This window comes from Macaca thibetana, chromosome 6 (genome assembly GCF_024542745.1).
Source record: "Macaca thibetana thibetana isolate TM-01 chromosome 6, ASM2454274v1, whole genome shotgun sequence".
In the NCBI taxonomy this organism is placed as follows: Eukaryota; Metazoa; Chordata; class Mammalia; order Primates; family Cercopithecidae; genus Macaca; species Macaca thibetana.
In genome coordinates, this window is record NC_065583.1 from 158989048 (window position 1) to 159005765 (window position 16718).

Genomic DNA, 16718 nt, shown 5'->3' on the forward strand with positions numbered 1-16718 from the left:
GTGTTTGTTTTATTTCAGGGGTTAATTTTCAAGTTTTGGATGGTTCTTCCTGTTTGAGTTGCCATTTGATTCTGCTTATAACCTACCCATCATGCCTTCAGTACTAGTAAATATTGAAAAGCAAAGGCCGTGTGTGACTTACAAAGGTTCTGATGTAAACATATGTTGCTAGAAAAGAGGGATTTCACCATGTTGTCCAGGCTGGTCTCGAATTCCTGACCTCAGGAGATCCACCCACCTCGACCTCCCAAAATGCTGAGATTACAGGTACGAGCCACAGTGCCTGGCCAGTAATTTCATATCTTCTACCAACTATTTTGGAATAAACAAAAGCTATATAAAAGTCAGATATTTGAGTGTCTGCTTTATCTTCTGAAGTACTTTTTATGCCATTTCACAACATAATTTTCCCTAAATATGATTTATATCTTTGTGCATGACATAATTTTCTGTGTCTTTGGTGCTTCTCTGTGACCTTTGTATGCATATATATCTGCAATATATAAATTGAAGTCTGGGCGCAGACTCATGCCTGTAATCCCTTCACTTGGGAAGCCAAAGGGAGGCAGATGACTTGAAGTCAGCAGTTCAAGATCAGCCTGGCCAAAATGGCAAAACCCCATCTCTACTTAAAAAATACAAAAATTAGCCCTGCGTGGTGGTGCACACATTTAGTCCCAGCTACTCTGGAGGCTGAGGCAGGAGAATCGCTTGAGCCCAGGAGGCGGAGGTTGCAGTGAGTTGAGATCAGGCCACTGTAATCCAGTCTGGGGGACAGAGCGAGACGCTATCTCAAAAATAAATAAATAAATAAGATAAAATAAAATAAAATAAAATTGAAATAATATTTTACTATTCCCCTCACACAGCGCAGTTTCTTTTCAGAGTATCTCATAAATCACTCGTTTCCCTATGAATTAGACATTTTTTCCCAGACATTTAAGTTTTCTAAGGTGCAACTTCATAAAATGTCTCATTTTTACTGTAAATTTTTTGTTGTTCTTGTTGTGAGATGTGAACTTTGCGATTCTGTGAGGAAGACAGAATTCTGAAATGCCCCCTGCATTTCCCGCCCTCAGAGACTTGCCCTACATCTGCCCCTCCCTTGAGTGTGGGCAGAGCCATGAATTGAGGAGCCGCCCAAATCCCTGATTAGATTAAGGATACCCTGAACCAATAGCTATTAAGGGCTGGGTCTAATTCAATCATCTGAACTCTTTATAAGGGACTGAACCTCCCTGAGATTCCATTCCCTGAGGGAGATTCCTCAGCACTGGCTGTGCAGACCCAGGGAGCCCCACAGCACAGACCCAGTCAACACCTGTAGGAGCTGAGAGCATCCTCCCAAGAGCAGGCAGAACAAACAAGTGGGCCTGAATTCTGCCACCAACTCGAATCAGATCGAAGCCAGACCCTTCTCAGGTGAAGGCAACGACTGCACAGTCAGACCCTTCCTGGAAGTCCCTCGTGTGACTCTGAGCAGGAGGCAGTCACTTGGCTCAGTAGAACTTCTGACCTGTGAGTTGGGGTTTGTTTTAAAGACCCAAAATTTATGAGAATTTATTATGCATTGATCTGAAACTGGTATACTCTCCATCCACAAGTTTCTTCACATTGCAGAAGTGGGAAAACCAGTGTGTGTGTTTGTGTGTGGGAGCGGGAGGCAGGGAGTTGTGTCCAGTTGTGGTTAAACTGTGGCTCAGCAGAAACCCAGCAGCTGAAATCTGTGAATGGTTCTCATTGCAGATCCATAATCAAACCACCCCAGCCGGAACTTCCGCCTCTACAGCACTGTCAGAGAGCAGACCTGAATCCCACCCATGGAGACGGGCAGGCAAGCAGGTGTGTCTGCTGAGATGTTCGCCCTGCCCCGAGGTCTGAAGGGCAGCAACATGGATGGAATCCCTGAGGACCTAGATGGGAACTTGGAAGAACCCAGGTTTCAGAAAGGTGAGCTCAGGAGTCAGGATGTCATGGACCTCACGGAAGGTGACAATGAAGCCTCAGCCTCAGCTCCTCCTGCAGCCAAAAGACTGAAAACAGATACCAAAGGCAAGAAGGTGAGGAAGCCCACCCTGGAGGCAGAGGAGGCTCAGAGGATGAGCACCCTGCTGTCCGCCATGTCTGAGGAGCAGCTGGCCCGCTATGAAGTGTGTCGCCGGTCAGCTTTCCCAAAAGCACGCGTTGCACATCTGATGCGGTCTATCAGTGGCAGCTCGGTGTCTGAGAACACGGCCATTGCCATGGCTGGAATAGCCAAGGTCTTGGTTGGAGAGGTGGTGGAAGAGGCCCTGGACGTGTGTGAGATGTGGGGAGAAACGCCCCCGCTTCAGCCCAAGCATTTAAGGGAGGCTGTTCGCAGGTTAAAGCGCAAGGGCCTCTTCCCCAACAGCAATGACGGAAAAACCATGTTCTTTTAGGCCCACGGCCAGAGGGACAGGTGTGGTCCTGAAGGGAGAAGTACTGCATCCATCTTCCCGTGACGGGACCGTGTTTGCTGGAGCTTCTGCATCTCAGTCCACCCTGCGTTTACGTAGAACTTGAACATCTTTCACAAACTGACATTTGTCTTCCCCAGATGAGGACAGTGACTTGTTTCATAATCACTTTGACTAAATATTTCTGCTTCCTAGGGCGTATAGAGGCATCTTTCCATGTCTGCGTAGTTGGAAGAAGATGGGTGCGCGGGCCTTCAGTTGTTTGTGGGCAGGGAGATGCTTTCAGAGGGGGACACGTCTTCCAGGGGACTTGTATGGTTTTATGCTGAAGCCTGGAGTTGCTGTGTCTTAACTTTGACGATTAGGTCTGGTTTCAATCAATGCAGCCTGCGGAGACTTTTCTCTTGTGTTATTCTGCCCTGGAGGCTGTGCCTGAGCAGGAGCCCTGCAATTGTTGTCCTTGTATGTCGTTTACATTCTTGTATGGATTTTTTTGATTCATCATTGAACTGTTTCCAAACTGAAGAAATAAAAACAAAATTACAAAGCGTTATTTTCTCTTATTTGACTCTTCTCATATACATTCCTCCCTCCTTTGCTTTATGTCGGCAAGTGGTCATCTGCATTATTGGCAATTAACATAGCATAGGAGAATTTTATAAGGCTAGAGAGCGAGGAACAGAGTACGAAAACCACCTGTCTGTGAACACCCATTTGTAATGATCATCTGCACTTTAAAAGACACAAATAGAGAGAGCTTATTGATCCTTCAGGTTTGCTTCATGTGGTCATATTACCAGTGCTTCTATAGGCACCCAAATTCAGTTTAAAACACTGATTTTACGCTTTCTATAGGCCATCTGCGCAGAAAATCGAAACTGAGTACAGCAACGTAGAAAAGAAATTATTGAGATATGGAACAAAGTAGGTTCATCAGAAGGTATAAAGTCATCCCACAGTCTCCTTGTATATACTCTACTTTACCTTTATTGTGTTCCAGATTACCTTTATTATATGGAACAAAGTAGGTTCATCAGGAGTTATAAAGTTATCCCAACGTCTGTTTATACATACTCTCCTTTACCTTTATTATGGCAAAGAAGACTTTTCCATCTTAAAATAAAGATCTGAGATTTATTATCAAATCATTGTGAACATTCCCATTCACTTTGGGAATCCAAGGGGGACAGATCACTTGAAGTCAGCAGTTCAAGACCATCCTGGCCAACATGGTGAAACCTTGTCTCTACTTTAAAAAATACAAAAATTAACCCGGCGTGGTGGTGTGCACATTGATTCCTAGCTACTCTGGAGGCTGAGGCAGGAGAATCGCTTGAGACCAGAAGGTGGAGGTTGCAGTGCGTTGAGATCAGACCACTGCAATCCATCCTGGGGCGCAGAGCGAGACTCTGTCTGAAAGATAAATAAGTAACTAAATACATAAACAAATAAAATAAAATTGAAATAATATTTTCAAATTCCCCTCACCCAGCCCAGTTTCCTTTCAGAGTATCTCATAAACCACTCGTTTCCCTATGAGTTAGACATTTTTTTCTCAGACATTTAAATGTTCTAATGTGCCACTTCATAAAATGTCTCATTTTTACTGTAAATGTTTTGTTGTGGTTGTTGTTGTGAGACGTGAACTTTACGATTCTGTGAGGAAGACAGAATTCTGAAATGCCCCCTGCATTTCCTGCCCCTCAGAGACTCGCCCTCCATCTGCCACTCCCTTGAGTGTGGGCGGAGCCATGAATTGAGGAGCCGCCCAAATCCCTGATTAGATTAAGGATACCCTGAACCAATAGCTGTTAAGGGCTGGGTCTAATTCAATCATCTGAACTCTTTATAAGGGACTGAACCTCCCTGAGATTCCATTCCCTGAGGGAGATTCCTCAGCACTGGCTGTGCAGACCCAGGGAGTCCCACAGCGCAGACCCGGTCAACACCTGTAGGATCTGAGAGCATCCTCCCAGCAGCAGGCAGAACAAACAAGTGGGCCTGAATTCTTCCACCAACCCGAATCAGATCGAAGCCAGACTCTTCTCAGGTGAAGGCAACGACCAGACAGTCAGACCCATCCTGGAGGTCCCTCGTGTGACTCTGAGCAGGAGGCAGTCACTTGGCTCAGTAGAACTTCTGACCTGTGAGTTGGGGTTTGTTTTAAAGACCCCAAATTTGTGAGAATTTATTATACATTGATCTAAAACTAATATACTCTCCATCCACAAATTTCTTCACATTGAGGAAGTGAGAAAACCAGTGTGTGTGTTTGTGTGTGGGAGCGGGAGGCAGGGAGCTGCGTCCAGTTGTGGCTAAACTGTGCCTCAGAGAAACACAGCAGCCAAAGTCTTTGGAAGGTTCTCGTTGCAGATCCATAATCAAACCACCCCAGCCGGAACTTCCGCCTCTACAGCGCTGTCAGAGAGCAGACCTGAATCCCACCCATGGAGACGGGCAGGCAAGCAGGTGTGTCTGCTGAGATGTTCGCCATGCCCCGAGGTCTGAAGGACAGCAACATGGATGGAATCCTTGAGGACCTAGATGGGAACTTGGAAGAACCCAGGTTTCAGGAAAGTGAGCTCAGGAGTCAGGATGTCATGGACCTCACGGAAGGTGACAATGAAGCCTCAGCCTCAGCTCCTCCTGCAGCCAAAAGACTGAAAACAGACACCAAAGGCAAGAAGGAGAGGAAGCCCACCGTGGATGCAGAGGAGGCTCAGAGGATGAGCACCCTGCTGTCCGCCATGTCTGAGGAGCAGCTGGCCCGCTATGAAGTGTGTCGCGGGTCAGCTTTCCCAAAAGCACGCGTTGCACATCTGATGCGGTCTATCAGTGGCAGCTCGGTGTCTGAGAACACGGCCATTGCCATGGCTGGAATAGCCAAGGTCTTGGTTGGAGAGGTGGTGGAAGAGGCCCTGGACGTGTGTGAGATGTGGGGAGAAACGCCCCCGCTTCAGCCCAAGCATTTAAGGGAGGCTGTTCGCAGGTTAAAGCGCAAGGGCCTCTTCCCCAACAGCAACGACGGAAAAACCGTGTTCTTTTAGGCCCCCGGCCAGAGGGACAGGTCTGTTCGTGAAGGAAGAAGTACCATATCCATCTTCCCATGACGGGACTGTGTTTGCTGGAGCTTCTGCATGTCAGTCTACCCTGGATTTACCCTCAATCTTGATGTCTTACAATGTGAAGTTGGCCTTACCTAGATGAAGAGAACAGATTTTCATAGTAGCCTTGGCTAAATGTTTGGGCCTCCAAGGGCATATTGAAGCATTTTTCTACGTCTTTCTAGTTGGAGGAAAAAAGGTGCCTGGGCCTTGAGCATCCTGTGGACAGGTAGCTGCCTTCAGAGAGGCAAGGCCTTTCCAAGAGATTTGTATGGTTTCATTCGGAAGCCTGGTGTTGCTGTGTCTTAGCTTGTATGCTTATGTCTGGGTTTCCGTAAGTGAAGCTTCCAGAAATATTTCCCAATTGTTGTCCTTCTGTGTATTTTCAATGCTCATATGTATTTTCGTGACTCATCACAAGAACAGTTAAACTGTTAAACTGTTTTCCAAACTGCAGAAATAAAAATAAAATCACAAAGCATTTTTTTTCTCTAAGTTGACTCTTCTCCTATTCCTGCCTACTGTGCTTTCTGTCAGCAAGTGATGCTTTACTTTTTTAATATGTAATATAGTATCAATGCTTCACGGAAGTCTAGAGAGACGGAAACCAATTCCAAAACCACCTTTCCTCAACCAGTCATTTGTAATGGTCGTATGTGCGGTTCAAAAGACACAGGGAAAGCCTATGGATACTTCGTGTTTGCTACACATGGTGATTTTACCAGTACTTCCAGACACTGAAATTTGGTTCAAAACATTGCTTTAGAGTATTCTTGATTCTATTATTCCTTCTACCGATGATCCACTCAGAAAATCAAACCTGAGTACAGAGACATTGGAGAAGTTATTAAAATATCAGACAAATAGGTTCATCACGAGTTACAAAGCTATTCCATCCTCTACTTGTACATACTCTGCTTTCCATTTATTATGGAAAAGAGTAATTTTTCATTATAGAATAAAGACCTGAGATTTATTATGGAATCACTGTGAACCTTCCCAGCACAGCTCCCAGATATCCACGGTGCTATTTCAGGATCTGTTTACCTTTGCCATGTGCCCCCTGAATCACAGAGTATAAGCAAAAAGGATGTAAAATCCCCTAGGTTCAGCTGTAATATTGAATGGAGAGTAACATGTACTCTTTCTTCCTGCAGCCAAAGATACCCCCATAAAATATAGTTTTATTTCCTCAGACACTCAGCTTTTGCTCTTAAACTAATACTTATTGTACATAGAATCTGTCTTTGGGTATTACACAAATTTCTAAACTTTACCAAGTATGGGAAATTCTGTTTCATACCTCCGTATTCTGACATTGTTTAGCTTTCCTTTTATTTTACCAACTTCCGTGTAAAGGCGTATAACAAGTTAGATCAGTGTGTCTTAGAGAGACACAAGGAGGGTACAGGTTCTTGAAAGAACGGATGGAGATGGGAGGGCTCTCTCAGGAATTAAAGTGCTTGAGCAACCAAAAGAAATAAGATCCAAGAGACTTCATATCTCCCAGTCTTTAGATTGCTGTCAGCTCATTCCTTTCCCATGGCATTGAGCAATCTTGGAAGCTGTATTCTGGCAGACATGGCAGGTCTAGCACTTTCTGAACACTAGAGGAAAAGAGAACCTGGCCCAAGCAGCCTGATTTGGAGACAAGCATCTGCAGAGAACAGTACCAGTGATTGCACACACAAGCTTCAAACATTTTTCTGGCCCCTCATAGAACTCAATACTTTGAGTGGGGTCTGAGTAAAGCTGACCTGAAATTCCCATCAAGGTCTCAGAGGTCAGCTCAGGAGCAGGAACACAGCATTGTTTTCGCAGAGAGGAAAACTGGATTAGCTGAGAAGGTTCAGTGTAATTACACCTTTTTTTTTTTTTTTTTTTTTCACTTTAAGTTTTGGGAGTCATCTGTAGAACGTGCAGGTTTGTTACAAAGGTATACATGTGCCGTAGTGGTTTGCTGCACCTATCAACCCATTATCTAGGCTTGAAACCCCACATGCTTTGGATATTTGTCCTAATGCTCTCCCTTCCCTTGCCTCCCTCCCCCTGACAGGCCACGGTGTATGATACTCCCCTCTCTGTGTCCATGTGTTCTCATTGATCAACTGCCACTTATGAGTGAGAACATGTGGTGTTTGGTTTTCTGTACCTGTGCTAGTTTGCTGAGAATGATGGTTTCCAGTGTCATCCATGTCACCATAAAGAACACGAACTCATTCTTTTTTATGGCTGCATAGTATTCCATGGTGTATATATGCCACATTTCCTTTATCCAGTCTATCATTGATGGGCATTTGAGTTGGTTCCAAGTCTTTGCTATTGTAAACTGTGCTGCAATAAACATACATGTGTATGTGTCTTTATAGTAGAATGATTTGTAATCCTTGGATATATACCCCGTAATGAGATTGCGGGGTTCAATGGTATTTCCGGTTCGAGATCCTTGAGGAATTGCCACACTGTCTTCCATAATGGTTGAACTAATTTATACTCTCACAGACATTGTAAAAGTGTTTCTATGTCTCCACAGCCTTGCCAACATCTGTTGTTTCCTGACTTTGTAATAATTACATACTAAATCTTCTCAATATATAGTATCATATGGCCACAGCTCTCAAGAAAGAAATCTGTAGAAAGTGGTTTCTTTCCAGGAGAAATCTTTGACAGCTTTCATGGCTGATTATATTACATGTTAATGACAATAAAGTTTTTCCTGGAGCTTCATTACTATTCTTAAAGACTATCTCATAATGTACATTTGGAGACTGCCTAGAAAAATGTGGTCTCTGATTGGATGCTGGTAAAGTGGTGACAAGATACCTAACAAAGTGAGTATACTTGACTATTTTCCATCATTTTCTATTTCGGAATAAGCTTAACATCCTCAGTGCCTGCCTTTGCCCCTCACAAGTAATTAGCGTATGCCTAAATAAAGTTTAAGCAAGCTAGCTCCACTATTCCCAAGCACATATTATCTAGGGTCTAGTCTTTAGAAGTATAAAGTTCAAAGCTTCAAAGTACAACCGGCCAGGTGTGGTGGCTCACGTCTGTAATCCCGGCACTTTGGGAGGCCAAGGCAGGCAGATCACAAGGTCAGGAGATGGAGACCATTCTACCTAACACGGTGAAACCCCGTTTCTACTAAAAAAATACAAAAAAAATAGCTGGGCATGGTGGCGGGGGCCTGTAGTCCCAGCTACTCGGGAGGCTGAGGCAGGAGAATGGCGTGAACCTGGGAGGTGGAGTTTGCAGTGAGCCGAGATTGTGCCACTGCACTCCAGACTGGGCGACAGAGTCAGACTCTGTCTAAAAAAAAAAAAATGTACAACTACATAAAAAGATATATCCAAACTAGAAAGGTTTAAATGATAAATTGATGGATTTGTGTTTCCTATGGAAGAGGGAACAAAGCACAGTGCTAATATACATATATTACTTAGTTTAAAGATAGGAAAGCATGAATCTTTTTATTTTCTCTGTAGTTTGCCTTGTGACACTACCACTCAGAGAGATGTTGATACTTCACTTTTCTAGTGTTTACTGATTTCAAGACAAGGTGATGATATTGAATCTCCTTAGGAGCCACCCTGATACTGGAACTCCATTTTATTGTGATTATACATTTGTTACCGTTTATCTTATATTCATGGTATTGGATCAATTACACATCGGTATAATTACAAATAATGTTCAAATACACAAAATACTTAATGGTCAAATCCTACACTGAGAGGGAATTTTATTTTTAATTTTTGTGTTCTTATAGAATAATTTGGAAAATAAAGTAACAATTGAATTTTATCTTGTATGAAAATGTATTGTCATCATATGTATATCTGTTTTAGAGAAGCACAAAACAGAAACAAATATGTTATTTCGGCCATAAACCTAGTTTACAATGGGGCCAGTTCCTTGGAGGTGAAGGCGTGGAAAGGAGTGCCCAGATTAGACGGGGTATCTGGGGTCTGTGCTTCTCTCAGTTTTCCATGCGGCTCCTAGAGTGTGTTACCATTCTAACATCATCACATATCACTCCCTGACATGAAACAGTCTTGGTAGGAAAGTAAAAAGAGTCATTTTCAAGAAGAAAACTGTTTTTCAATTTCACTTTTATTTTTACAAGCTGGAAAAGAGGTGCTTGATTCCCCAGGAAAAGCTACGGAAGCGTGCTAAATGTTTACAAGGGCAACTACTCCAGTACTCTTAGAAAGCCCAGGACCTTAAGGATAGAGTATTGTAAGGGAGGACTTTGTTGTATCTCCTTAAAATCACATATGAGCAAAAATCCTAAGTTATATCCACTTCAAGATTCCGTGTGAATCCACCATAGTCTCCTAAAAGGGTTTCTTTCTTCTCTCTAAAAACAGTTCCCTGTCCACAGGAGGCTCAAGGTCCATGTACCTTTGTTCTTCCAACTAGGAAGCCCTAGAACAATGCCTGCTCATACATGGACCTCAGGGACCCAAATATGATGATGATGACGATGACGGTGATTGTTATTTTCTTGAGCCAGGGTCTCCCTCTGCCAGCCAGGTAGGAGAGCAGTGGCTCCATCTCAGCTCACTGGGATCTCCACCTCCAGAGCTCAAGAGATCCTCCTACCTCAGCCTCTGGAGTAGCTGAAAGAGCAGGCACCAACCACCACATTTAGCTTTTTTTTTTTCCACTTTAATTGTAGAGAGGAAGTTCCGTCATGTTGCCCAGGATGGTCTGGAACGCCTGAGTTTAAGTGATCCGCCAACCCCGCTCTCCCAAAATGCTCTCTGTCGCCTATAGTCCCATCTACTCAGGAGGCTGAGGCAGGAGAATGGCGTGAACCCGGTAGGCGGAGCTTGCAGTGAGCCGAGACCGCGCCATTGCACTCCAGACTGGACAACAGAACTAGATTCCGTCTGAAAAAAAAAAAAAAAAGAGGAAATATAGACAATGAGATGTATCTATTTTAAATATGAATAAATAAATCAGTAGTTGAGTGGTTGCAAGGGACCAACGGTGAAGGAAAAGTGCAGAGAGTGGACACAGTGCATTTGTACGGAAGTGAAACTAGTCCATAGAATACAATAACGGTGGACACGTGTAATTATGCCTTTGCTCGGATCCATGGAATATACAACAGCCAAGTGAATCCTAAGAAGAGCTATGGTCTTGGAGTCAGAGTGACGTGTCAGTGTAGGCTAAATGATTGTAGCCAAAGTCCCAATCTAGGAGAGAAAGTTGATAATAAGGGGGCCTATGAATATGTTGGGGGAGAGGATATCTGTAACCTCTGTTCCTTTTGCCCCATTTTGGCATGAACCTAAAGGTTTTCTATGAAATGAGCTCTATTTTTAAAACAGTAATGTAAACTTATTTTGTGAGTGTTGATTATCCTGGAATTTCCTGTTTGGTGCGAGATATATGCATTGCATACATGGGCATTAAATTTCTACTACACATATCAGAGAAGCCTGTTAACCGTGTATTGAAATAGGGGCCTTTTGTTTGTGTGTTGTTTCTTCTGCTTTGCCTTTTCTCATGGAGCCAAAGGTATGAAGGTAGCAGCTGTGGCCTCGGTTCAGCAGCAGCTCAGTAAACTCAGGGTCTTCACTGGGCCTCATGGCATTTCCAAAGTTGGCAAATGGAAACAAAGCTCAGCCCCAGTACCAAGGTAAGAAAAAAAACAGGCGGCCTCAGTGACAGGCCCATAGGACCAGTTGATCAAAAAGCCACAGCTTCGCCTGAAGGCTACCCGCAGATTCCCATGAATGTCACTTTGGGAGAGAAAAATGCCCCCAAGAGCATCCCTGTTAGAGGTTTTCTATCTTTCCCTCCCCGTTTCACCTCATCCTCCGGGAACCTGAGAGACACCTCATGATCGCACCCTTGGTGTTTTGCAGCAGTAACCAATGTCTTGTAACATGCAACTTTACTCATATGTCTTTTTCATTGTAATGACTTCCATGTAAACTTTCAGAATCTCCTTGGAACCCAGAATTTTATCTAACTCGCACCTACCATCCCTCCCATGATGCACACAGCAGAGGTTCCTCCCTCCCTGGGGGTGTGTGCAGAATCCGGGGACTTGATTGGGTTTTCACAGCCCTGGTGAGATTGAGGATCTAGTGAAGCAAGGAATACAATGGAAGGTAGCAGGGAGGGCCTAATGCAATCATCTGAGCTCCTTATAAGAGGCAGGGCTTTACCGAGACCACAGAGATCTCCAGTCAGAAAGAGACTGCCTGCGAGGGAGATTCCTGGCTGCTGCTGTGTAGACCAAGGAAACCCACGACACTCCAGGAAGACTAGAAGCCCGGCCTCCGACCCACAGACCTGAGAGCTGGTAAGTCTGGGGCTGGGTTTGCAGGGACTAAGTGTGTGGGAGAGTCATGCGCATGGACCTCAACTCACAGGCTCTCTGAATCCTGTCCACAGCACCACTGCCCTCGTTTTCAGACTCCAGCACCGCCTGCAGCAGGCCAGGCTCAGCCCAAGGAGAGCGGAGAGGCTAAGACCCCGAAACATGGCGCGCACCAAGCAGACCGCCCGGAAAGCCACCAACTGGCAGGCCCCCAGGAAGCCCCTGGCCACCAAAGCAGCCGCCAAAAGGGCGCCGCCTAGAGGAGGGATCAAGAAGCCTCACCGCTACAAGCCTGGCACCCAGGCGCTGCGGGAAATCAGAAAGTACCAGAAGTCCACGCAGCTGCTCCTGCGCAAGCTGCCTTTCCAGTGCCTGGTGCGCGAGATCGCTCAGGTCATCAGCCTGGACCTGCGCTTCCAGAGCGCGGCCATTGGCGCCCTGCAGGAGGCCAGCGAGGCCTACCTGGTGAACCTCTTTGAAGACACCAACCTGTGTGCCATCCATGCCAGACGTGTCACAATTATGCCCAGAGACATGCAGCTGGCCCGCCGCATCCGCGGAGAGGGTGCTTAAGAGCCCACGCTCCTGGGAAACGTTGCACTCTAGAGGACTTCTTTTCTATTTGGTTGTGTTTTCTTTTTTCTCTTCCCCCTGTAACTGGTAGTTCTGATGTGAGAAGTTTTGTTCTGTTTTGGTTTCTTTTCCCTCCTGGGGTCCAAAGGTAGCTAAGCATAGGATTGCCAGTGGAAACGTAGGCAGAAATCAGGTGGCGGTTGTGTCTGTGTGTGCTTCTGTTAGGAAACGTCTCATCTACCTTGAGGCTCCCAAGGCACTAGTGTCAAGTGGAAATGTGTCTGTGAGCGAGTTTCAGTTCAACTCTGTAAAATTATAAAGAAATCTGTTTCTTTCTTTACTATGTCTGCATATGGGTTCCGTAAACAAAGTAAATTTCTTATTAATGAGAGCTAAAAGATGTTTATTGCATTTTGTGAAACAGTAGATTCCAGGTATACTTGGAGGTTTTATGTATGCAACTGTGTTTTCAATGTTCCCTGTCTCCTGTGATGTTTCCACTAGTTTGCTATGAAAATACGTTAAACTTCATTGTCTACAATTTGAATAAACTCTGTATTTACAAATTACTGCACATTGTGGAAGCAGTGTGAGTAGAATCCAGTGGAGTATATCTGTGATTTGAAGGGAGTCAGAGGCACCCATTGGGAGTCTGATGCAGTCCATCTCTGGTGGCCTATATCCCGGAGTGTGGTCATTGTCTTGGTTGGAATGGTCAAGGCCTTGGTCACACAGGTTGTAGAAGAGGCTCTGGACATGTGTGAGATTTGAAAAAGAGATGCCCCTGAGAAAGCTTGCCTGCACATTTAAGTTTAAGGGCCACATTTTTATCAAGTACAAAAAATTATGTGATTTTCAGCCCAAGACGAGAAAAGTAATCCTGTTCCTGAGGGAAGAAGTACTGGCTCCGTCTTCCAATGACAGAAGACTGTATGCTGGAGCTTCCGCATCTCAGTCTATCCTGGACCCACCCTAGATTTTTAACACCTTCCTCAAACTCTGACATGGTCTCACCTAGATCATGGAAGCAGCCTTTTTCATAATCACTTTGACTAAATATTTGTTCCTCCTTGAGTGAATTGAATCATTTTTCTACGTCTTCTCCGTTGGAAGAAGAAAAGTGCATGGTCCCTGAGAACCTTTGGAACAGACAGCTGCTTTGAGAGAGAAACACCTCCCAAGGGACTGTGATGGTTTCACATTGAAGCCTGAAGTTGTTCTGCCTTAGGATTATTTCTGGGTTTTCTTTTCTTATCATAATCAATTACTAGTTGATATTTTCTGTTGGAATTTTTAGAAAGGGCTTACTGATGAGATTATGACTTTCTCATTAAAAATACTACTTTGGTGAAAGTATATTAAAATTAACAATACTCGAATTTCCGATACTTACATATACAATAGTTGAACATGGCATGGTAGGTGAAAGTGAGAAGTAGAATTTGACAAACACCATTTTACCAAACATTAGTATGTTCCCTTGAATATGTGACTAAGAAAAACTAAGTAATTAGGGGGAAAAAAAGAAACACCTTATATATCCCTTTTATAGATTCGTTCAGAAAAAAAAAATACTCTTTACAATGTCTTACTATGTCTTGATATTCCTAGACATGGCACTGACTTAAAATTTCATGAATCATCTCTCTAATATTCATGTTACTCAAGAAACTATTATAAAAGATTTGACTACATTCATTTTATAAGAGCCCTGCCCTCTTCTCACCTACATATGTATGTTAGCACTCTGCGTTGTACTGTCTTCCGTAGAAAACACAAATCCATCAATTTATCATTTCTGCTTTTTTAGTTTGGGTACAACTTTCTGTGAGTTATACTTTTAAACTTTTTACTTTGTACTTTTAAAGACTAGACCCTAGATCATATGTGCTTCAGAATAGTGGAGCTAGATTGCTTAAGCTTTATTTGGACATATGGTAAGTATTTTTGTAGGGCAAAGGCAGGCAATGAGGATGCTAAACTTATCCCACAATACTAAATTATTGAAAATAGTCAAGTACAGTCACTTTACTTGTTAGAAATTTCATCACCACCTTACCAGCACCAATCAGACACCACATTTTTCTAGGCAGTCTCCAAAGGCACATTATGAGATAGACATTAAGGATGGTAATGAAGCTCCATGAAAAACGTTATTGTCATTAACATGTAATACAACCAGCCATGAAAGATATCAAAGATTTCTCCTGGAAAGATACCACGTTCAACAGACTCCTTTCTTGAGAGCTGTGGCTGTATGATATTATATATTGAGAAGATTTTGAATGTGTAGGGAAACTGAAACTTCCCAGCTAATCCATTTTTCCTCTTTGAGAAACACACTGTGTTCCTGCTCCTGAGCTGACCTCTGAGATATTGATGGGAACTTGTTTCTGTCTTCAGCAGTTCAGCTTTACTCAGACCCCACTCGAAGCATGCAGTTCTATGGGGGGCCGGAAAAACGTTCTGAGCGCATGTGTCCAGTCACCACTGTCACTGCTCTCTGCAGTGGCTCATTCCCACTTCAGGCTGCTTGGGCCAGGTTTTCTTTACTCTGGTGTTAAGAGACTGCTCGGCCTGCCACGTCTGCCAGAGCACAGCTCCCAGGATTGCTCAATGCCATGGGAAAGGGATGAGCTGACAGCCATCTAAAGACTGGGAGATATTGAGTCTCTTGGATCTTACTTCTTTTGGTTGCTCAAGCACTTTAATTCCTGAGAGAGCCCTCCTATCTCCATCAGTTCTTCCAAGGACCTGTACCCTCCTGTGTCTCTCTAAGACACACTGGTCTAACTTGTTATACGCCTCTACAGGGAAGTTGGTAAAATAAAAGGAAAGCTAAACAATGTCAGAATATGGAGGTATGAAACAGAATTTCCCCATGCTTGGTAAAGTTTAGAAATTTATGTAATGCTCAGCCAAAGATAGATCCTATGTACAATAAGTTCTATTTTAAGAGCAAAAGCAGAGTGTATGAGGAAATAAAACATTTTGTGGAGGTATCTTTGGCTTCAAGAAGAAAGAATAGATGTTATTCTCTACTCGATATGAGAACTGAACTGTGGGGGCTTTTAGATCCTTTTTGCTTATACTCTGTGATTCAGGGGGCACATGGCAAAGGTAAACAGATCCTGAAATAGCACCGTGGATATCTGGGAGCTGTGCTGGGAAGGTTCACAGTGATTCCATAATAAATCTCAGGTCTTTATTCTATGATGAAAAAGTAAAGGTAAAGTAAAGGATGAACAAGTGGAGTGTGGAATAACTTTGTAACTCCTGATGAACCTACTTTTTCTGATACTTTAATAACTTCTTTTCCTCTGTTGCTGTACTCGGGTTTGATTTTCTGAACGGATCACTGGTAGAATGAATAAAATCAAGAATACTCTAGGCTGGGTACTGTGGCTCACACCTGTAATCCCAGCACTTTGGAAGGCCAAGGCGGGCGAATCATGAGGTCAGGAGATCGAGACCATCCTGGCTAACACAGTATAACCCCTTCTCTACTAAAAAATACAAAAAATTAGCCGGGCATAGTGGCAGGCACCTGTAGTCCCAGGAACTCAGGAGTCTGAGGCAGGAGAATGGTGTGAACCCCGGAGGCAGAGCTTGCAGTGAGCCGAGATCGTGCCACTGCACTCCAGCCTGGGCGACAGAGCGATACTCCATCTCAAAAACAAAACAAAAAAAAAGAATACTCTAAAGCAATGTTTTGAACTAAATTTGGGTACCTATAGAAGCACCACAGCATAGCTGAGCTATCAATGTGCTCTTTCTGTGTCTTTTAAACAGCTTAGATGATCATTACAAATGGCTGTTTGCAGAAAGGTGGTTTTTGAATTCTGTTTCTGTCACTCTAGTCTTATAAGATGCTCTTATATTATGTTACTTTATAATAAAGTAAAGGATCACTAGCTGACATAAAGCACAGTAGGTAGGAATATGAGAACAGTCAAATGAGAGAAAAAAATGCTTTGTGATTTTATCTTTATTTCTGCAGGCTGGAAAACAGTTTAACAGTTTAACTGTTTTTATGATGACTCATCAAAATCCATACCAGAATTTAAAATACATACAAGGACAACAATTCCAGTGCCCCTGCTCAGGCACAGCCTTCAGGGCAGAATATCACAAGAGAAAAGTTTTTGGAGGCTTCACTTATTGAAACCCAGACATAAGCATAAAAGCTAAAACACAGCAACTCCAGGCTTCAGTATGAAACCATACAAGACTCTTGGAAGGAATTTCCCTCTCTGAAAGCAG

General features: G+C 43.6%; 1 protein-coding gene across 1 annotated transcript; it reads left to right on the forward strand.

Moving 5' to 3' along the window:
- The first annotated feature begins 4330 nt into the window (after nucleotides 1–4330).
- Nucleotides 4331–5838, forward strand: LOC126956434 (TATA-box-binding protein-associated factor 11-like protein 12). The gene has a single exon (XM_050793391.1). The coding sequence runs from the start codon at nucleotides 4886–4888 to the stop codon at nucleotides 5483–5485; it is 600 nt and encodes a 199-aa protein (XP_050649348.1). The 5' UTR covers nucleotides 4331–4885; the 3' UTR covers nucleotides 5486–5838.
- The last annotated feature ends 10880 nt before the right edge of the window (nucleotides 5839–16718 follow it).